We start from the raw sequence: 22978 nt of genomic DNA on the forward strand, positions 1-22978 counted from the left end.
TTCTCGATACAATTATCATTGCATATGTTGTGTGTTGGTTTAGTGATGAGGCTTTGGCCCTAGTCTTTAGAGGCTATCCATCACACACAAGGGTTCACATAGTCTATTGACTCACTCTTCTAGGTAACTCCGACATCATCAAGGGAAAACTCACAAACCTTCATTAATTTTATTCTATGCTTAGGTATTTAGGGGTTTTTCAACTCGGCTGGCCTAGCTCGTCAATCCAAGTCTGAGTATCGACAAATAACATTTGTCTGTCATGGTTCACAAAAGGCCACACTTCCACTAAGTTTATATTTTAGTAAATCAGATATCCATTACATTCCTTCATAAGGCCTTTAGTGACCACATAAACCCAAAATCTCCCACCACTGACAACAAGTGTAAACTTCCTGAGCCCTGTACACTTTGTGGCTTTCTTTAGGACAAGATTTTAAAGTTTTCTCTCATGATGTTGCAACCCATTTTAGTTTACTGCCTCTCTCATTCTAATTTCTTTCTTAAAACATAGTTTCTTGCAATACCTTAGATGAAACCTTAAATGAAAAACAATAACGATATGGTAATGTTTGATTTTCACCCTAAGTTAGGGTGAAAGTCGGAACCCTCATTTACCCACTTCACTATTGCTCTAAAGGAAAGCGGTTGCGGAGGGTTTGAGCTATGCGGGAGGTTTCACCCCCAAATGGTGAAAGTCGGAACTAGTGTTTACAAAAACGGTGAGCCGCAACGGACTCGCCCAAGTCGACATGGGAATCGGTCACCCCGTATCGATTCCAATAAAACACGTTGAGTCGCCCGATTCTAGAGAAGAACCGACGATTCTCTACATTGAACCGCCCGAATCACTGTTCATGACTCGATGAACAGTGTAAAGCATGAAAAATCATTACATTTTGAATTTTTTTGATCAATTATTGGATCTTTCAGGCTTTGGATCTCGCTTTTCATCCTTATTAAGCATTATAATCGAATTCAAAGCTCGAACTTAGAACAGAAATTTACGATTCTATGAAGAACATGACTTTTCGTAAGTTTTTCGTCATTTCTTGGATTGTAGATGAAATAGGGCACTATTTTATATCAAATCAGAGGGTTTTTACTCTTGATAATGTCATTCAACATAAATTATACATCATTTTCGCATATTTTGATCGATTACAAGTCAAATTTGGATTTCAAGTCACGATTTCAAAAGAACTGGTAAGAGCTTCTCTTTTTCTACCATTTAATCGATTCCAATCGATTTAGAAAATAGTTCTTCATATCATAGGGTTTTGGTTCTTTGTAATGTTATTGAATACAAATTGTATCCCATTTTCTCTTTTTTGGTCGATTTATGTTGGATTTTTTATTTTGAGTCACGTTTTTCTCAAGAATAGTTAGGGCTTCTTTTTTTTTTTCCCACCAAACAATAAATTTTAGACGAATTAAAGCACCATTATGAATTATTTCAGAGGGTTTTTTAATGGAATACTATTATTCATATGATATTTTGGGTGTAATTTGTGGGATTACCCAATTTTTATTGCTTGATTTTTTAAGAAATGGATTTGTGGCTGCGGTTTTAGAAAAAGAGTTCAAAAATCCACCAAACTGAAATCTTCGGCGGAATTAGGGCATCATTTTGAATGATTTCAGAGGGGTTTTGATGATAACAATGTTATTCAAATGATTATTTGTGCGATTAACTAAATTTTGGTGATCAAATTTTTTGAAAAATCGTGATTGTTGATGTTTTTCAATTTTTTTGAAAAATCGTGACCAAGTTTTGATTATCATGATAAATTAACTTGTATTTTTCAATGTTATTGTTAAATTTTTAATGCAAAAAAATATAGGTTGATACATAAAATGTATGTATATTCTTGATACATATTTTTTAATTATATTATATTGATACAGGAAATGGTATTGTGATTATATATATTATTGTAAAAATTATTTGTGGCAGGTTTACATGTAGTGGCATTGTGTATGACTATATCATTGTAATTTTTATTTCTATTTTTATCTATACTATATCATTGTAAATAATTTTTTTCTTGATTCTAAGTTTGACTTATACAGACTTTTGATTCTAAGTTTTTCTAGATTCATGCTTGTCAAAATGCAAATTTGTGACGAGTCTACAAGTAGTGGCATTGTGAATGACTATACCATTGTAAATATTTTTTTTATTGATACTATATCATTGTAAATTATTTATTTATTTCTTGATTCTAGGTTTTGCTGATACAAACTATTTTTATCTATAATGTTGCATAAGTAAAATATTTTTGTTAGTAGGAAGTCATTCATGCTTGTCAAGATGAAGATATGTGGCGAGTCTACATGTAGTGGCATTATGAATGACTATATCATTGTAAATATCTGTTTTTATTGATACTATATCATTGTAAATATTTTTTTTTCTTGATTCTAGGTTTGGCTGATACATACTATTTTTATCTATAATGTTGCATAAATAAAATATTTTTGCCAGTAGTAACTAAAATATTTTTGTCATTGAAAGTATTTTGCATGAACAACAAAGATAACTTCATAAACTACCCCTACACATTATCACTATATATCGGGATTATTTTTAATTTTGAATTGTCGGGTTCATTTTTAACCATTTACATCTTAAAACATTTGAACCATGATAAGATCCAAGGAAGAAATTGCATGACAACATGGGGTCAAACTTGATCCCAATAAAAAGATAAAATTATTTGTAATTACTACCAAAAAGTGATAAGTAATGGGGTACATAGGTTTAAGCAACAGTTGGTAGGGATTAAGGGAGACGTTTCTGCATGCAAAAGTGTCCCTAGCAATGTAAGAAAGTAGATGACGACCATTCTCAAGGCCACCAAAGGTAAAAAATTCACAAAACAGATGACGAAAGAGGAGATAGCTGGCTTATATACGCCATCGAGTAGGATGGATCCAAAAGAGCAATATAATCATAACTTGGAGATGACCACAAGAATGAACTTGCACGAGACATACTAGAGAGAAAACTGGTTCAGGATGCTTGGTGGTTATGAGATGGGCATGCATGGTGGGCCCCGCCCAAGTATGCATGATGGGCCCAGCTCAAGCATGCGTGGTGAGCCCAGCTCGAGCATGCATCGCGAGGCCAGTTCAAGCATGTATGACGGGCCCAACTCGAATATGTATGGAAGGATTGGTGACAATATGTCTCTAGAGGCAGCAAACATTAAGGAAATTGTTTCTGACTTATCTAAGAGCACTATTATTGCAAGTCATGGTCGTAGAGACCCATTTCTCTCAAAGTCCAAGTCACAACAGATGACCCTCAAAGGCATGGTGAAAGGTACAAGGAACATGTTGGGCAGATACATGGGTAAATGGTTCTACGATAAAGGGATCCCCTTTGATGCAACTAATAGCTCATGTTTCTCACCTATGGTCAACGCAATCCAGAGAGCCGGGCTCGAGGTAAAGCCCTGGCTGCATATGAGCTCAGCGGACCAATCTTGGATGAAGAGGTAGAGGAAGTTAGGAAGTGGATTGAAGAATATAAATAGGGTTGGCCAAGAATAGGCATTACTCTCATAAGTGATAGTTGGTTGAATAAAGTTAATAAGAATGAATATCTTAACTTCTTGGCCTATTGCCCAAAATGTACAGCTTTCTTGTTTAGCAAAGACGCCTTAGGGAAAAGAAGGATGCAAACGTCTTGGTACGACTATATGACCAGATAGTGGAGGAGGTGAGAGATAAGCATGTGGTCCAGTTTATTACGGACAATACGACTACTTGTGTTTCTACGGGTAGCAAGTTGATGGATAAGAGGAATGATCTAGTATGGATCCCGTGGGCTGCACACAACATTGATCTTATGCAAGAAGAGATTAGTGATATCAAAATTGTGAATGAGACTCTAGAGGTAGCGATGTTTAATATAACCACTCTAAAATTTAATTTTTGTTCAGAGAACAGTCTGAGAAAAAAGAGATAATCAAGCTTGCCATAACCCGTTTTGCGATAAATTATTTGGTTGTAGACTCCATTTAAGAATCCCAACCTGCATTGAAGAAATTATTTATCAGCAAAAAGTGGTTAAATGATCGCCTCTCGAAATCCATAAATGGACTAAAAGTGGAGGGCGTAGTCATAGATAAGAGGTTTTGGTCTCGGTGTTCTAGTATCATAGAGGCCACTACCCCTTTGGTCACGGTGTTAAGAATGGTGGATGGTGACAAGAAAGCTACCATGGGCATCCTTTATGAAGGTATGGAGAGGATCAAATTAGCTATTGGGGAGAAGTATAGTTTTGCTAGTAAAGTGATCGAGATTATAGAAAGAAGGTGAAACACCAAATTGGGCCACCCAATTTATATCCTTAAAACGTTTCATGCTAAAATATTTTTATAATGGAAATTTAAATGACGTTTCTCAATCTTTGTATTTTCTAAGTTACAATTCAACCCAAATTTTTTCTATTTGACACCTGAACATCCCCATAAGATTATGGAAAGGGTTAGATACATTATTGCCATGCTGGAGAGAAGTCATTGAAACCAAGTAGCGGCAATACAAGAGGTAATATTTAATATTTGGGTAAAAACTTCATTGAGTTGTTCTTTCATATATTAATCTTATGAATTGTTCTTGCCCTTACAACGCTTTTGCATTTTAATCCAGCAGAATGGTGGGAGATATATGGTAGTGATGTACCTCACTTAAGGAGGATAGTAATCAATGTGCTCGCCTAGACATGTTCTGCTACTGGGTATGAGCGAAATTGGAGTACGTTCCAATGGTTGTACACTACTAGGAGAAATCGACTCGTTTCGGGGAGGCTTCATAAGCTAGTCTATGTTCATTACAACTTAAACATCTGAGAGCGATAAATAGGAAAGAAGCTTGAAAACTATGGGTCGATAGATTTGGACACAATATTTATCACAAACACAGCAGAACAATAGATAGTAGAGGAATATGAGCCAGTGTTGCACAAGAGAGTGTTCTTTGATGCTATCGGTGAGGAAGATCGTGAAGAAGGTGATGAGCAACATGAAAGAGGAAGCAGCTCGCCAACATATCCACAATCCATTGGTGATGCCGGTAGTGTTGCACCTAATGAGGGAGAGTGGGAAGGGGTATAAGGGAAAATGAGAGAGATGATGATTCTGAAGCCATCTTATCCCAACCAAATCATTCGCATATTTAGTTCTAACAACAAAAGGGTAGGGACAAGCATGACAATGTAGGTGAGCACGAAGGATGGACATGCTTCGTGGATTATGGATTAGAAGCGCAACAAAACACTAACTCTTAGGGATTTGGGTATAGTCAAGTGCCCACTAATTTGGATGATTCGTTCATAGATCGAGTCAATGAATTGTCATGCGAATTCAATCAATAGAACCAAGCGTGACCAAGATGAAGAACGACGTCATTTTTCATTTTCTTATTAGGTCGTATTTTACTAATTGTATGCTTTATTGTAGCTCATGTATGATGATATACTTTATCCATGATAATTCTATGCTTCTTCTTTTGTTTGATGTAAATTTAATAGGTGAATAGTAGTTCATACAAGGAAAGAACATATCAATATTTGTATATTGATGCAAAAAAATGAAAGTTCTTAATGGAGTACCCCCATTTTTTATTGGATTATTAGAAACATTTATAATGAAATTTAATAATTTTTTTGGATTTTTTAAAGGCTGAATCCTACCGATTCTGTCGATTTCGGATTTGAATCGCCGATTCACCGATCCAGATGGGATTTTGGGGTGCCCGATCCGAGGCACCGACCAGTTTTTTAAACTATTAGTCGGAACACAGAGACTTGTCAAAAACCCTAGCGCTGCAAGTACCAGTACCTCGGTCATCTCGCTCTCTCTTCCCTAACAAAGCAGCAACTCCTATGCGAAAGTTTCCTCTCACCAAGCACTATTCGCAACAACCTAATCAGTGAGTTCTTTGCTGATTTTACATTTTTTTCTCTGTTTTTTCTTACTAATTTTGAATTTCTTATGCAACATCATTGTTCTCTGGGTTATTTTGGAGGAAACTCTGTAGAAAAACATTTCTAGGGTTAAACCTACCGATTTTACTAATTTTTCTATAATATCCTCTGTTGAATGTAGTATTAAATTGGTTTAATAGTTTTTTCTGCTGTAAATCAAGTTCTAAGGCACTGCAAATGCTTTATTTCGTGATTTTTCTATATTGTAAATCGAGATTCATGGTTAACTGATTGTTTTGAGTGCTTGACATCAAGTTCCCTGATCATTTTGATTTAGTCCCCTGATTATTTCGTGATTTTTGTGTTCTTGTAAATCTAGATTTATGGTTAATTGTATATGTGTGTGTGAATTTCTATATACCATTAGCGACTATTTTGTTTACAGTTGTGCAACCAGACACATATCTCTCTGATATTAATCTTGTTTGAAAAAGCTTGAGAAATGGGTCCTGCAATTTTAAGCAGCGAGTAGACTGAATATTTGTGCGAGTCAAATTCACGGTGGTTTCTCCAAGTTGCCTGATGCTCCTAAATTTATACAATTTTAGCCGAGAAATTATCATACATGAAAACCCATTTCTTGAAAACTTTGGATAAGTGTTAACAACGCGAGAGGAACAACACCAAAAAAAAGCTGATTAAGTGAATAAACACATGTATGATGTATTGAGAAAATTTCTTTAGTAACAGCTTCTTGCAATTTAGTAATCTAGGGAGTCTTTAATATAGTTTTATGTACCAATTGCGCTTCTCATCCTCTTTCTTGTTGCAACACGTTAATTGTTTTTGTATCTAAGCCCCTTCTCTCTCCTCTCTCTTTTTTTTTTTGGTAACTTACTATGTGCTTGATGAAATGGTAACTTATATTTTCATCTGTAAGGAAACTTACTTTTTAGCATGCTATTCATCCTTATGCTCAACTGAATAATAGCATGGTCCTCCATCACCAGGTTTGCATGTACAATATGAAAGTGAGGTAAGCAGTTAACCATTTGCCATCCATTTTCAGCTAAGCATGACATTGTATGGCTCACATTTAACGTCAAAGACATAAGTTTGACATCAAAAGATGTATTTAACATGGCTTTCGGTTATATTGGGGATGCGATTGGGAGGGTTTTTTGAGATAAATTTATTTGATAGACTTTGATTTGTTTGCAAAATATTTCTGTAATTAATTATTTGTCGTATATTTGATTAGAATTTTTAGCATATTTGTCACATCCCAAGTTTTATAACACTAAAATTCTAGAGATGTGACATTCTACTCTTAGGGAGCAAAACAAATTCGAAAATTTTACTATATATTGCTCCAAAACAAATTTTCCATTCAAAAGTTTTTTGTATAATGTCTAGTTCACCGGTTATAATGACATATATATATATATATATATATATATATATATATATATATATATATATATATATATATATATATATATATATATATATATATATAGGGAAATGACCTTGTGAGACCTCCCGCACCTATGTGGGTAAGACTTCAAATGATTATCATTAAATTTGGCACAAATCTTTAAAAAAGTCAAGTCTCACACCCATGTGATAACTTTATTAAAGGTCTGTGCCAAATTTAATGATAATCATTTGGGGTCTTAATACATGGGTGTGGGAGGGTCTCATAGGATCATTACTCATATATATATATATATATAAAAAAAACACTACGTAACGCCTATAGGCGAAAATGAACAGTGATTTCGCCTACCCTCATTACCGTCCAAAGTTCATCGCGCGGTCACGAATGTCCAGTAGTGTTTCATTTTTTAATTTTTTTCTACAAATCAAAATAACCTGAAATTTGGAAAATATATTCATAAAAAATAGAGAAATCTTTTAAAAATATATAAAAAAAGTATTTTACATGAAAACTATTGATCAAAATACAACCGAAAAGTTTATAGGGTATTTTGGTCAAATGTTTTTTTACGGATAATTCTTTTTATATTTTTATTGGATGCGTCTCAGTAAGATGTACATACTCTCTAAATTTCAAATCATTCCGATTTATTAAAAAAAATAAAAAATAAAACACTACCAGACAATTGTGACTGCGCGATGAGATTGACAGGTGATGAAAGTAAGCGAAATCAATATTCATTTTCGCCTATAGGTATTGGGAAGAATTTTCATATATATATATATATATATATATATATATATATATATATATATATATATATATATATATATATATATAGGAAAATGATGGGATTAGCTCACTTACTCATATGGACATATGAACCCAACGGTCCAGATTGAATCTGGGTCGATCTGATGATCACAGATATCCGGTAGTGTTTGAATTTTAATTTTTTTTTCTACAAATCTAAATCACTTTAAATTTTAGGTGTGTGTTCTTCTCATCAAGGCGCACCTAATAAAAATATAAAAACAATTATATGTAAAAATTAAAATGACCAAAATACCCTTGAATATTTTCAAGGGTATTTTAGTCAATTTATTTCATGTAAAATATTTATTTGATATTTTTTGAAGATTCACCTATTTTTGATAAACACACGTTTAAAATTTCAAATGATTTGGATTTGTAGAAAAAACACTAAAATTTAAACACTACCAAATATTCGTGAGCGTCAGATCGGTCCAGAATCAATCTGAAATATTGGGCTCGTATATTCGTATGGCTTAGTGGGCAATCACACATTTTCCCATATATATATATATATATATACCACCCACCGACTTGTACGGGACCCTAATAAATAACCGTTGGATTTGAAGCAAATCTTGCCAAGAGATTGGGAGGCTCACGGTTGCCGGTGACTTTCTTCTGCCTCTCTTTTTTTCTCTAAAATACTTCTTTGAAAAAACCCTTTTTCTCCCACTCTCTGGGACTTTCCTCTGCCTCTCTCTCTAAAATACTTATTTGAAAAAACCCTTTTGCTCCCGCTCTCTGTGACAAGATTCAAACAAATTCATGACGGGATGCTGCTATTTTTATGCATTTCCATAAAATAAGAGGCAAACAAATATGGGTTTCCATTAGTTTTAATCTTTAGATGATTTTCATCATTCCTTGACCATCACCTACAAAAACCAGCAAGTGTACTCTCGAAGAAATAGAACCAAAAAGAAAATTCAGTGATTAACTTTTCTTTTGCCAAGCATGAAAATTTGGGTCCAGCAAGTGGTAATGAATACAGCGCACTCTTATCAATTCATCTCCTCCATGAGTTGGGTTTGCTAATATAAGTCAGATTGGAAACTTAAATGGCTCATAGAATAGCAATGAGATGGACATGGAATTTGGGTGTTCATTTTAATAGCCAGTAAAATCCATGATGCTGTAAAATCACATTATCAGATTGGGAATTTAAGGCCAATAAATTGTCGGTCCGCAGTAACCAGATGGACGATATAAAACAGACATTGTATGCGACAAATTGAATGAATTTATCAAAGCAAATCCTATGTTTCTGATAATAAGCAATTTGAACCATTGCCAAAAACATGTCAGGCTCCACACAATTCGAAGAAAACCATAAAATCTAGGTCAAATTACAGACAGTGGCACAAAAGAAAACAAAAAATGAAGCAAATGAATGATGCCTTTGGTGGAAATGAATCCATTGTTGCATGTAATACGGTGAGATGATGGTTATGAATACCCAGTAAGAAGAAACATTACCCAATAAGAAGAAGTAGCCCTAATGGGTTACTTCATCTTACCCAATAAGAAGAAACATTACCCAATTCCATCTCCTGGAAAGACAGTAGCCCTAATGGGTTTGGTGGATGAAGAAGAGAGAAGTCGACTGTGCCCAAAACGAGGCTCTGTCAACTCCCTGAACAAGCTGCCCTTTAGAAGCTGCCTCGCCGATTTCGTAGAGAGAGAAAGTCTCTTATTCCCCCTGAGGAGATATAAAATGCAGCCTCGGCTTTCTAGGTGCAAATGTGCAGGTCAGGTAACGAGGGACAAAAGGGTTTTGGAAATTTTCAAAGGGCAGCGCCACTGTGAAGCGCTTAGAGAGAGAGGCAGAGGAGAACACTCTCGTGAGGCAGAGAGTTTCACAAAGAGCGGGAGCAAAAGGGTTTTTTCAAAGAAGTATTTTAGGGAGAGAGAGAGAGAGGCAGAGGAAAGTCACAAAGAGCGGGAGCAAAATGGTTTTTTCAAATAAGTATTTTAGAGAGTGAGAGAGAGGCAGGGGAAAGTCACAGAGAACGGGAGCAAAAGGGTTTTTTCAAAGAAGTATTTTAGAGAGAGAGAGGCATAGGAAAGTCACCGGCAACCTAATGGGAAGCAAGTTAGGCGGTGAGCCTTCCAATCTCATCTCGAGATTTGCTCCAAATCCAACGGTTAGTTATTGGGGTCCCATACACGTGGGTGGGCCAGGGTCCAAAAGGATCATTATTCATATAGATATAAGGTGCGGTTTGTATTCTAAACCATTAAATTAGAGCCTACCTTCAAATAGTATCGGGAAATGTAGTTTCAATACTTGAAATCTTTATGATAGCTTTAAAATATATTTTTATATTTATTTATAAAAAAAACTTCAAAATATTGTAGATAAACAGATCTATGAAAACTTGAAAATATTGAAAATTAACGGTCAAAAAATACGTTACAAAATATACTATTCTAAATCTTGAAATCTATTTTTTTCTCATGTTTATGCATCTTGATGTCGAGATGATCAATTTAAAGATATTTAGGCATCAAAACAACCTCTTCTAGTGAAATTTTTGATGTAGGCTCAAATTTGGTTGTTTAGAGCCTCGGCTCTATATGAACTTTATATATATATATATATATATATATATATATATATATATATATATATATATATATGAAAACACTACACAACGTCGATAGGCGAAAATAAATAGTGATTTTACTTACTTTCATCACCGTCCAAAGTTCATCGTACGGTTACGATTATTCGGTAGTGTTTTATTTTCATTTTTTTTCTACAAATCAGAATGATTTGAAATTTGGAACGTGTATTCATCAAAAATAGGGGAATCTTTGAAAAAATATAAGAACAATATTTTACATGAAACAAATTGATCAAAATACCCCCGAAAAGTTTCGGAGGTATTTTGGTCAATTTTTTTTTTGCGGATAATTTTTTTTATATTTTTATTAGATGCGGCTCAGTAAGATGTACGTACTCTCCAAAGTTCAGGTCATTCTGATTTGTAAAAACAAAATGAAAAATAAAACACTAGCAGACAATCGTGACTGTGTGATGAAATTTGGACGGTGATGAGGGTAGGCGAAATCATTGTTCATTTTTACCTATAGGTGTTGGGAAGACTTTTCTTATATTATACATATAAGAAAATGAACAGTGATTTCACCTACCCGCATCACCATCCAAATTTCATCTCACGGTTACGATTGTCTGGTATTGTTTCATTTTTCAGTTTGTTTCTACAACTCGAAATGATCTGAAATTTGGAGCGTGTATAAATCTTAGTGAGGTGCACCTAATAAAAATATAAAAAAACTAATTCACAAACAACCAATTGATCAAAATACCCCTGAAACATTTTAGGGGTATTTTTGTCAAATTTTTCATGTAAAATATTTTTTTGATATTTTTCATAGATTCTCATATTTTTGATGAACACACACTTCATAGGTCCACTTAATCCCTATCGGTGTATCGAGTAGGTCCACTCATATTTCACCGGCATATTGGATGAATCCACTTATTCCTTGTAACTAACGTCTTGTGCAAATTATACTTTTCTATCTGATGTCACATAAGAGCAACCATATTTTCTAAGGTTCTATGAATTTATTCGATGCTAGATCTTGATAAGTATGACTTAGAGTATATTTCTATTTAGATTTCCTAGGAATCCTATACTTATTAGTCTGATACTAAACTAACTCCGAAAGTAGAAGTCCTACCCATCGGTTCAACCAAATCTTAATGTGTAGAACCTCTACCATCACAATCAAGAGAGAGGCACCATCACCAGGTGAATCCTTTGCATATTGCCTCGCACACGTATAAAATCCAATGCACTTTGGGGTTTTGATAGGCATTGGCCTTGCAATACTTGGTTCTCTCATTTGCCCTTCTGGCAAGAGAGTGCTACACTACCATAAGAGTCCCAATGAATTGTGCCTCAAATGGTCTTCCCGTTCCCAGGTCAACTCTTCCCTCAAATGGTATTACCACAATACTCGGACCAGATGAATCTTCTTGTTACGTAACACTTGCACCCTCCTATCCAGTAGCTGAATTGGTCGCTCAATAAAGGTCAGGTCCTCTTTGATCTGTATAAGCTCATATTTCAGGACATGGGATGGGTCGGGCTGAAACTTTCCCAATAAAGATACATGGAAGACATTATGGATGTTAACCAACTCGGGCGGTAAGTTAAGTCTATATGCCACGCTTTCGATCCTCTCCAAGATCTCAAAGGGTTCGATGTAGTGCGAGCTCATCTTCCCTTTCTTGTCGAACCTCATACTGCCTTTTGTTGGTGACACCTTTAGGAAGATCCAATCTTCCACCTCAAACTCAAGGTCTCTCCTTTGATTATCAGCGTAACTCTTCTGCTGAATCTGAGCTGTCTTGAGCCTTTTTTGTATCAATGCTATCTTATCTGAGGTTACCTGGACGATCTCTGGCCCTAACAGCCTTCTTTCGCCAACCTCATTTCAACATATGGGTGACCTGCATTGTCTTCCATACGTGGCTTCGTATGGTACCATCTGAATACTAGCTTGGAAGCTGTTATTATAGGCAAACTCAATCAAGGGTAAATGGTCTTCCCAGCTTCCCATAAAGTCAGTGACACAAGCTCTTAGCATATCTTCCAAGATCTGGATGGTCCTCTTTGATTGCTCATCAGTCGTAGGGTGAAAGGCAATGCTAAAGGTGAGTCTCGTCCCCAAAGCTGACTACAGACTAGCTCAAAATCTAGAGGCAAATCGAGCGTTCCTGTTGGACACAATACTGACTGGAACTCCATGTAACCTCATTATCTCTTTGATGTACAATTGGGCTAGTCGGTCCAAAGTATAGGTTGTGCAGATAGACAAGAAGTGGGTAGTTTTGGTCAGCTAGTCCATAATGACCCAAATGTTGTCATGCCTTGAGCTAGTTCTAGGCAAGCCGAAAATGAAATCGATAGAAATGTGCTCCCATTTCCATTCTGACAGGGGTAAGGGCTCCAATAACCTAGTGGGTTTCTAATGCTCAGTTTTCACTTGCTGACATGTTAAGCACTTAGACACAAAATAGTGCCACTTCCCTTTCTATATCATTCTACTAGAAGGTTTTCTTCAGGTCCTGATACATCTTAGTATTTTCGGGATGTATAATCTAACGAGAGTGAAATGCTTCTTCTAAGATAGCTTTCTTTACACTCTCATCATTCGACATGTAGATCCGACCTCTGAATCTCAACACATCATCACTGCGTATAGAGAATTCGTCTCTCGTTTCCAGTTTTATCTCTTCTACAATTTTCATGAGCTGAGGATTCCTCTTTTGTGCCAGTTGAACCTGTTCAACTAGTTGGGGTTTTGCCCTTATGATAGCAACCATACGTACCACACCATTAAGGGGCAGAGCTAGATGCCCATCCACTATCTCTTTTAATAACTTCATCTCTCGAATCATCAGATAAGCCACTGATGCCATGGGTTTCCTGCTCAAAGCGTTTGCTACCACATTAGTTTTGCCCAGGTGATATTGGATGGCACAATCACAATCGTTTAAGAGGTCCATCCATCTGCTTTGCCTCATGTTCAACTCCTTTTGGGAGAACAAGTACTTGAGGATTTTATGGTCCGTTAACACCTCAAATTTTGCTCCATAGAGATAATGTATCTAGATTTCCAGGGCGAATACTGTAGCCGCAAGCTCCAAATCGTGTGTTGTATAATTCTTCTCATACGGCTTCAACTGTCTGGAGGTATATGCAATGACCTTCCCTCACTGTATAAGTGCACATCTGAGTCCTTTGTGATCACAATCGTTTAAGAGGTCCATCCATCTCTTTTGCCTCATGTTCAACTCCTTTTGGGAAAATAAGTACTTGAGGCTTTTATGGTCCGTTAACACCTCAAATTTGGCTCCATAGAGATAATGTCTCTAGATTTCCAGGGCAAATACTGTAGCTGCAAGCTCCAAATCATGTGTTGTATAAATCTTCTCATACGGGTCTGGAGGTATATGCAATGACCTTCCCTCTTTGTAACGACCCTGAATTTTGGGAACTGAAAAATAATGTTAATATTGTTGATAGAAATAAGTACAAATAATAATAATAATAATAATAATAATAATAATAATAATAATAATAATAATAATAATAATAAATAAATAAATAAACAAAATAAAATATAATATAATTCTTACATAAAGAAATAATTTTTGAATGAGAGTCCATCATACTAATATTATACCATGTGGACTATTTACATAGGGTGGTCCATAAAAGACCACTCCTTATCTTACTCCTTTTAATTAATGTGTTAGCCTTCTCTTTTGTTACTTATAATGCCAAAATTAACGTGTTTGGCCCCCTCTCGTTACTTTTGACGTGGCAGGTTAGTATGGCATCTCCCATTTTATATTATAATTTATTACCCATTTTATATTCTCATTTAATATTTTATTGACACCTCTTACTTGAAGTGTCATGAAAGTACCTCTCTCTCTATCTCTTAAACAAAGTGTCTCTCTATCTTTGGATGAGCTTTATATAAAAAAAAAAAAGCTTTAAAAGTTGATGGTTCATCACCTGACGTGGCTAACTAAACAGCCCCGTCCATGTAGTTGAGACACCTTTAAAAAAGGTCTTAAAAATTTTAAAGGTCTCACTCTCTCATAAAAACCCTTACCGGGCTTAGTTTTAACAGGCGTTGGGACTCTCTTTCATCAAACGCGCTCTCTCACTCTCTCTCGTGTTTACTGGATGGGAGTTAGAAGATGGTGAGGAAAATCTTATAGATTAGTTTGGGCTTTTGGTTGGAGCTTTATGGATTTTGGACAGTAGACCTCTTAGAGTTCGGAGGACAATGTTATTTAACCAATACCAGCCAAGCTTGAGGTGGTCCCCAGCAGCAATAATATATTTTGGTAGATGCTTGTAGGGCAACGATAATTACATATCAGAGTAAAGTAAGTGATCGCATTCTTCTGAAAAATAGTCAGTTTTCAATAAAATAGTAATATTTCTATCCAACATCTTCATTTTATTAGTTTTATGTGTAAGTGACATCATCTTCCTGAAAAACAGCATGTTTTTAATAAATAGTGATATTTCGTTCTAGGATCTTTATTTTATGAGTTTTGTGTGTGAGTGACTTCATTGGCTTGAAAAATAATCCATATTTTTATAGTAAAATTGAGATATTTTATCTACTGTTAGGTATTTTAAACGCTGTAACTTTTTAGAAATAAATTTAATTTTCTTGTCTATTGTTCAAAATTTTAAATACTATGAATTATTAGAAATAAATGTGATATTTCCTCTTTTAGTAAAATTATGAGATTTCCTTCTACTGTTTTTGAATATTTAGACATTGTAAAATTCATATGCAAATGTCTGCCTCAGTCTTTGAAAAACTGATATTTTTGCACTTGATTGTAGTATTGCCTATGAAATGATTATTTACAAATTAGCAATTCCATAAATTGTGATAATTCCGTATTTAATTTTGGATTCTCATAAAAGTTCGTCTATTGATACTAGATTGTTATCATGTTAGATTTCAAGAATGTCCTTCAAAACTGTTACCTTTTAGAAATTATCGCACAAAATGTTTAAATGGCTACTTAGAGATATTTCAATGGAAGTGATTGTTATTAAATTGCTTCAAGTGAATTCATGTTAATGTTTTCAATGATACTTCGCATATATGATATTATTGCTTTCTGATGTTTAAAGAGTTTCAAAGATAATTTGAGTATAAGTGGACCTACAGTGATCATTAGGACCTATCCGGTTATGTCGGTAGGGACAATTTGGACTCATCCGAGACGCCGGTGAGGTATGATCGGACCTGCAGGGATTGTGAAGAGCTATCCGGTTACACCGGTAGGGACTATTTGGACTCATCTGGGACACCGGTGAGGTATGTTTGGACCTGCGATTGTTTGGACCCATCAGGACGCTGGTGGGGTATATAGGTGACCTACTTGGGACGCCAGTAGGGTATTTGGTAAAATTCTGTGAGTTGTGCATTTTTGTTAAAATGTTTATATGCATTTCCATCATTTGGATTATGTTTAATTGTGGATTTGTGAAAGTGCAATTGTTATCTATAAATGCTTTTGCTCGAAATTCTTCCTCAAGTTGTTTTTTTAACATATATTCTTCAGAAAATGTGTATATCTTCCAACCATGATTATTTTTAGGACCATGATGATCAGTTACTGAGTAGCCAAACTCACCAACTATGGTAAATGTTTTTCAGGGTAATTGCAGTCTCATAGTTAAATGCACATCATGACCAGCTTGTGAAGAAGATGCAGTCGTGTCATAACTAAATTCTCCTTTGTAACTTTTGTTTAACTTCACCATTGCAAATTTTTATTCTATCAACAGATGTATACCTAGCCTTCATGTTAATACCAGTTGTGAGCAAACTTTGTACAAATTTGCTCGCCTTACGAACCTTTGTGTTGATAATATGCAGCGCATACAGAGAGAGTTCCGCAAACTTGGTTGCATACTGCTCTATTGACATCCTCCCTTGCTGCAGTTTGTTGAATATTACTTCCTTCCTTTCTAGGACGAAGTTGGGGAAGTACTTCTTGTCGAATTCCACAAGGAAATTCTCCCATATAGTTGTAGTCCCTGACTCCACCCAAGATTGCTTCGCTAAATTCTACCAATGCTCGGCATCTCCTACCAACATGAAGCCCCCCAATCATACTTTTTACTCATCCGAACACTGTAAGACCTCAAAGATCTTCTCTAGTTGCCTCCTCCATCTATCATCCTTTTATGCTCCTCCTTGCCCTGAGAATCCTGGTGGTATAAATCTCTTGAATCTTTCAATTATTCCACCATCTACATGATCTGGGGCAGGGGCAGCCGAGGTTGGCATACAATCCTTCATAACTTGAGTCATGGCCCTGAGCATCTTAAAGAATTCCCCGAAAACGTCAGTGTTCCCATCATTCTTGTTCAAATTGCTACCACGAGTCCTTGACATCTTGACTTGAAATAGGAACATCCAAACACTAGTTACTAGTCTATCTTATACAACATAAGCGTACATCTAAGATTATAGGCCAAGAATCCTATCCTGACGCTCTGATACCATAAATGTCACACCCAAAGTTTTATAACACTAAAATTCCTGGGATGTGATAGTCTATTATTAAAGAGCAAAACAAATTCAAAATTTTTACAATTTATTGCTCCAAAACAAATTTTCTATTTTAGAGCTTTTTGTACAAAGTCTATTTCACAACTTATAATAACATGAATGTATATATATATATATATATATATACAACTTTGATAGACAAAAGTTACAAAGGTGAATTTATCCATGACTACAAACTTCTTCCATGCTACTCATGTTATACATACGAACACTACGGCTGCAATTACTCTGAAAAAAATTCACAATAGCTTGATGAGTTTGGCTACTCAGTAAGTGACCATCGTTATCCTTAAAAATCATGGTTGGAGAGTGTAAATATTTTTTAAAAGAATGCATAATATAAGGAAGAGCATACATGGAGAACAATTTCAAATTTAGAAACACACAATTTAACATAATTCAAAAGATTTGAATGCATATTGAACCAGTATGAGAAAATGCATATATATTTCCTTTAACAGAAATGCCTAGTTTAACATGATATAAAGGATTTCACAAAGTACCCTACTGGCATCTCAAGTAGGTCATCTATATACCCCACTAGCGTCCTGGATGGGTCTACTTAATCTTTATCGACGTATCGAATAGGTCCACTCATATCTCACCGACTTACCAGATGAGTCCAATTATTCCTTGTAACTGACGTTTTGTGTATATTATAATTTTCTATCTGATGCTGCATAAGAGAAACCGTATTTTCTAAAGTTCTATGAATTCCTTCGATGCTAGCTCTTGATAAGTATGACTTAGAGTGTATTTCTATTCAAATTTCCTAGGAATCCTAAACCTAATATTCTGATACTAAACTAACTTCTAAAGTAGAAATCCTACCTATCGTGTCAATCAAATCTTGATATGTAGAACCTCTATCATCACAATCAGGAGAGAGGCACCATTAACAGGTGAATCTATTGCATATTGCCTCACACACGCACACAATCCCAGCTTGCTTTGGGGCTTTTGATAGGCACTAACCTTATCAAACACATACCTCGTAATTGGCCTTATGGCGAGAGAACGCTACACTACCAAAGGGGTCCCAATGAGTAGTGCCTCATATAAGTTTTGGGGGTGCGACCTCCCAAACACATACACTCCTAACTCTCATCCTATCATAGAGAGTCACAGCTGCCAATTGCAGGGGACATTGGAGCATGGCAGAAGGTCCGATGACGGTCAACGAAAAAATGTGATTTTCCATGAGGTCGTGATAAGCTTGTTCCCATCCGAAAAAGACTCCGCCATCTTAAGAATATTAGGAGGGAGTTTCAAATTTTGAAAATCATCAGACGTTGGATTTCGGTGGGTGTTTTCCCCTATAGCAAAAATCATGGCTTCGGTTACGAACAGTGTCGATGGTTCACACAGTGAGGGCCTATGTGAAGGTTTGGATCCTGTGGGACCACACGAGGGAATGGTCGTGATGGATCATTCGTCAATGCTGTGTCCCGAGGAGCCACCTTCAGGGACGGGGTGTGTGAAGATCCCAAGTGTTACGGTACGGCTTGCCATATTTGGGAAGGCACCGCCTCTTTCTCCCTTTCCTGTTGTTGGTAAGAAGGTGGCTTTTTACAAGTACTCCCATAGCCTGGTGTTGTGGCTATTGGCGGTGGTGGTTGCAGGTCAATACCAGGCCTCTATGGTGGCTTTCAATCTTCTGCTGTTTGGTGTTGCCAAGATGTACCCTTTGTTCCATCGCAGTGCTGCAAGAAAGGCTCATTCGTCTCCCAGGCCGATGTTTAATCTATTGGTGGTCGATCCTTTAGCGATGGTGATCGTTGATGAGAATGAAGGTGTTTGTGACTTTGAGGAGGGGGAAATAGTTCCTGAAATTGGTCTTGCTTGTGTGGAACCAGATTCTCAATCTGTTGAAGAGAATGGATCGTTTGTGGATGATCATGGTCACGCCTTGGTGGAAGTGGCAATCTCCACCCCTCTTAAGGTTATTCGCTAAGAGGAGACGCTGTTGCTTTTGCGCCTTATTTTGCTACACCGTTGGATGGGGTTAGTCCTTCTGCGCCAGATGGTGATTTTGGGAACGTATCCTCTGAAGCTAAGGTGCAGAGCGGGGAGGAAGAGAAGATAATCTCATCCATGGTCTCAGATTGTGGTATGGTCTTTGATGTCCCAATCGGAGCTATCTTTAAAGAGATCATTGCAAAAAATAAAGCTGAAAAACTAACGAAGCAGGGTGCAAGTCCCAATTTGTTGACAAGTGCGGCTCAGACTCCGGTGGCTGGTGTGCATAAATTTAAATCCAAGGGCAAGTCCCCCATGAAGGGTAATAGGTCCTCGACAAGGTTGCAGGCTCGGGGAATGGTGCATGCTCCTTCGAAAGCTAGAGGTATCGTTATTTCTGATGACCAGGTTATTGAGGCGAGTTCGAGGCATTCTTTGGATGTGGAGGAAGCTCTAGACGATGACTTGAAGAGAGCTATTGAATAAGCTATCTTTGGTGCGAGTAGGGGTGAACCAGGTTCATGCTCTTCTTCTCCTTTCTAATGAATATTTTGTCTTGGAATGTTAGAGGTCTAGGTGACCTCAATCACAAGAAAGATGTTCGGTTTCTGGTGTCTCGTTTCAAGCCTACTGTTTTGATTTTACAGAAAACTAAACTTCTTAGTCCCACCATCTTTGGTGTTAGGGAAGTTTGGGGTCTTGGATTTGTGGATTTTCTGGGTGTTGATTATGTGGGTGCTTTTGTGGGGCAATGGATTTTGTGGGATCCCACTGTTTTGCAGTCTTTTTGCTCTGCTAAAAAGGATAATTTTCTGATGGCTGGTTTTGTGGGGCCGGGTATTGATTTTCATTGGGGCTTATTAAATGTTTATGGTCCTCATGCTTTGCCTCAAAAAGAACTTTTTATTAATGATATATCTACTTTCATTAGGAGTTTTTCTTTTCCTATTTGTTTGGGTGGGGATTTTAATTTCATTAGATGGCTTGATGAAAGTAGCTATGGTGGACCGATTACGTCTTCCATGCGCATGTTTAATAGATTTATTGAGTCTCATGCTCTGCTAGATCTGCCCATTTCTGGCATATCTTTCACTTGGACTAATGGCAGTGCCTCAAACTTATCAATGTCCAAATTAGATAGATTTTTGGTGTTTGCAGAGTGGTCAGAGTTCTTTCCCCTTGCAGCGGTAAAGGGCTTACCTAGACTTTCTTCTGACCACACTCCCATTTTCCTGTGCTCGAAAGTTATTCCTACTAGTCCCAAATACGTTTTGAAGTAGAGTGGCTGGCTGAAAAAGGAGTGGTGGATTTTATTAAAAGTGCTTGGGAGAACTCTATCTATTTTGGCTCTGTTGATTTTCAACTCCACAAGAAGCTTTTAAGTGTTAAGCACAAGCTTATCGCTTGGCGGAGTGATAAGAGATATCATGTGAAATATAAAATTGATGACGTTGTAAAGTGCTTAGTAGATTTGGATGCTTGCGTCTAGATCTCAGGAGTTATCTTTGAGAAGTAGGTCTTGGAGAGATGCTCTAAATCAATTGAATTACAGGAGCTTCGCAGGATCGATGAGATGTATTGGAAGCAGAGCTCCAGGATCAAATGGTTGAAGGAAGGTGATTTAAATACTAAATTCTTCCATGCCATTGCAAATGCTAGGAGATGTCAGAATGATGTCTCTAGGCTTTTGATTAATTGAATTGATCCTGAGGATGGAAATGGGATGGCTGACGCGGTGGTTAACAACTTCAAAGATGCTTTTACTATGGAGGTGGGGTCACCCCGCATTTAGCTAGAGTGGGTTTTAAGTACCTGATGGTTGGTATGGTAGCTTTTCTTAAGAAGGAAGTGTCCATGGAAGAAGTGAAGAAAGCAGTTTTTGCCCTCCCTAGTGATAAGGCACCAGGCCCTGATGGGTTCCCCTTCTTCTTTTTTCATAAATTTTAGAATTTGGTTTGTAGGGAGGTGTTTGATATGGTCTGTGATTTCATGAGAAGAGGTGATCTATTCAGGGGGGTTAATTCCTCCTATAGAGTGCTTATTTCTAAAAGGTTGGTTACTGTAGGCCTTGGTGATATAAGACCCATTAGTTTACTTTCAAGGTTTTATAAAATTATTGCCAAGGTGCTGGCGGAATGTCTTAAAATAGTCCTACCTAACATCATCACAAAAGTCTGCATTCATCAAGGATAGATTGATAATTGATAGTGTCCTGATTGCTCAGGAATGCATTCATTCTAGAATTCTGAGTGGTGAAGCTAGGGTTGTGATTAAACTGGATATGAAAAAAGCTTATGATAGGGTGGAATGGAGCATTTTGTTAGAAATCATGAAAAACATGGGCTTTGGTGAGAAGTGGAGAACTTGGATAAATGGTTGTTTGTCATCTTCTCACTTCTCTATTTTATTCAAGGGGAGCCTGACTGGTTTTTCCTCTCCTCCAAGGGTCTTCGGCAGGGTGATCGCCTACCCCTTTTCTTGTTCACCATTTATGCAGAATGTTTCAGTCGGTTTCTGCAGGGTGATCACCATTTGTAGCTTGTGGTCATTTTGTGGGTTTCCAATTGCCCATTAGGGGTCCTTGTATCTCACATTTGCATTATGCTGATGATACTATGCTTTTTGTCAGGTTAGGTTCGATTAGGTGGCTAATATTGCAATGTTCTTGAGCTGTTGCGAAATGGCGTTGGGGCTCAAGGTTAATTTTGGGAAGTCTGTTGTGGTAGGTATTAATTGTGGTGAGACTTTGCTTTCTGAGATCGCTGCGAAGATGGGTTGTAAGCTGGAAAGCTTCCCAATTATGTATTTGAGCTTACCAATTTCAGATGGACAATTACCTTTGGCTGTATGGGATAAAGTGATTCAAAGAATACAAGTTAAGCTTGATATGTGGAAGTACAAATATCTATCTTTGGGAGGAATGATCACCCTGATTAAAGCATGTTTATCTAACTTACCTATTTATTAGATGTCCTTGTTGCAAATTCCGCCTAGGGTGGCTAAGAAAATTGAAGCGTTGATGAGAAATTTTCTCTGGGGTTTGTTTGAAAATTCAAAAAAATTCCATCTTTTGCATTGGGATAGAATTTGCACACATAGAAAGGAGGGTGGACTGGGTATAAGAAGAATCAAACTAGTCAACTAGGCTCTAATTTGTAAATGGTTGTGGAGAAGCCTGAACCTAAAAGACCAGTTGTGGTATTGAGTTGCTGCCAAGTATGGTGATGATAGATTTAAAATGTGGGTTGGTTCGCGGAATGGCACTAGGGATATGTCATATTGCTGGAGGTTCACAAATTCTTGCAAATCCTTGATACATAGATATATTCGTTGGTGTCTGGGTGATGGATGTAATATATCCTTTTGGCACCATAAATGGGTGGGGTCTTCTCCACATAAATATCTCTTTCCATCAGTTTCATAGCGCATGCATAACCCCAATACTGTTGTTGCTGATCATTATGAATGCAGAGGAGTCCAGGTTTTTTGAAATATTGTTTTGCCTTATAATAGGATCTCTAAGCAGCTTTTTCGGGAGTATGTGAGCTTGTTTTCTCTCCTTCAAGAAGTCTTTATTCCACAGCATGCCTCAGATGTAGTTATCTGGAATATTGATTCAGATGGGCTATATTCGGTGAAGTCTATGTATAAACTTTTGTTCC

At 36.7% G+C, this 22978-nt stretch overlaps 2 protein-coding genes across 2 annotated transcripts; one reads left to right on the forward strand and one right to left on the reverse strand.

Annotated features, from left to right (window-relative positions):
* Positions 1-13332: 13332 nt before the first annotated feature.
* LOC148780825 (uncharacterized) lies at positions 13333-13758 on the reverse strand. Its single transcript, XM_088874672.1, has one exon. The coding sequence runs from the start codon at positions 13756-13758 to the stop codon at positions 13333-13335; it is 426 nt and encodes a 141-aa protein (XP_088730798.1).
* Positions 13759-19858: 6100 nt separating this feature from the next.
* Positions 19859-21015, forward strand: LOC105421129 (uncharacterized). The gene is made up of 2 exons (XM_011627361.2): positions 19859-20503; positions 20869-21015. The coding sequence occupies exons 1-2, from the start codon at positions 19859-19861 to the stop codon at positions 21013-21015; spliced, it is 792 nt and encodes a 263-aa protein (XP_011625663.2).
* The last annotated feature ends 1963 nt before the right edge of the window (positions 21016-22978 follow it).

Source organism: Amborella trichopoda, chromosome 8 (genome assembly GCF_054954075.1).
Source record: "Amborella trichopoda isolate Santa Cruz 75 chromosome 8, AtrichopodaSantaCruz75HAP2 v2.0, whole genome shotgun sequence".
Lineage (NCBI taxonomy): Eukaryota > Viridiplantae > Streptophyta > Magnoliopsida > Amborellales > Amborellaceae > Amborella > Amborella trichopoda.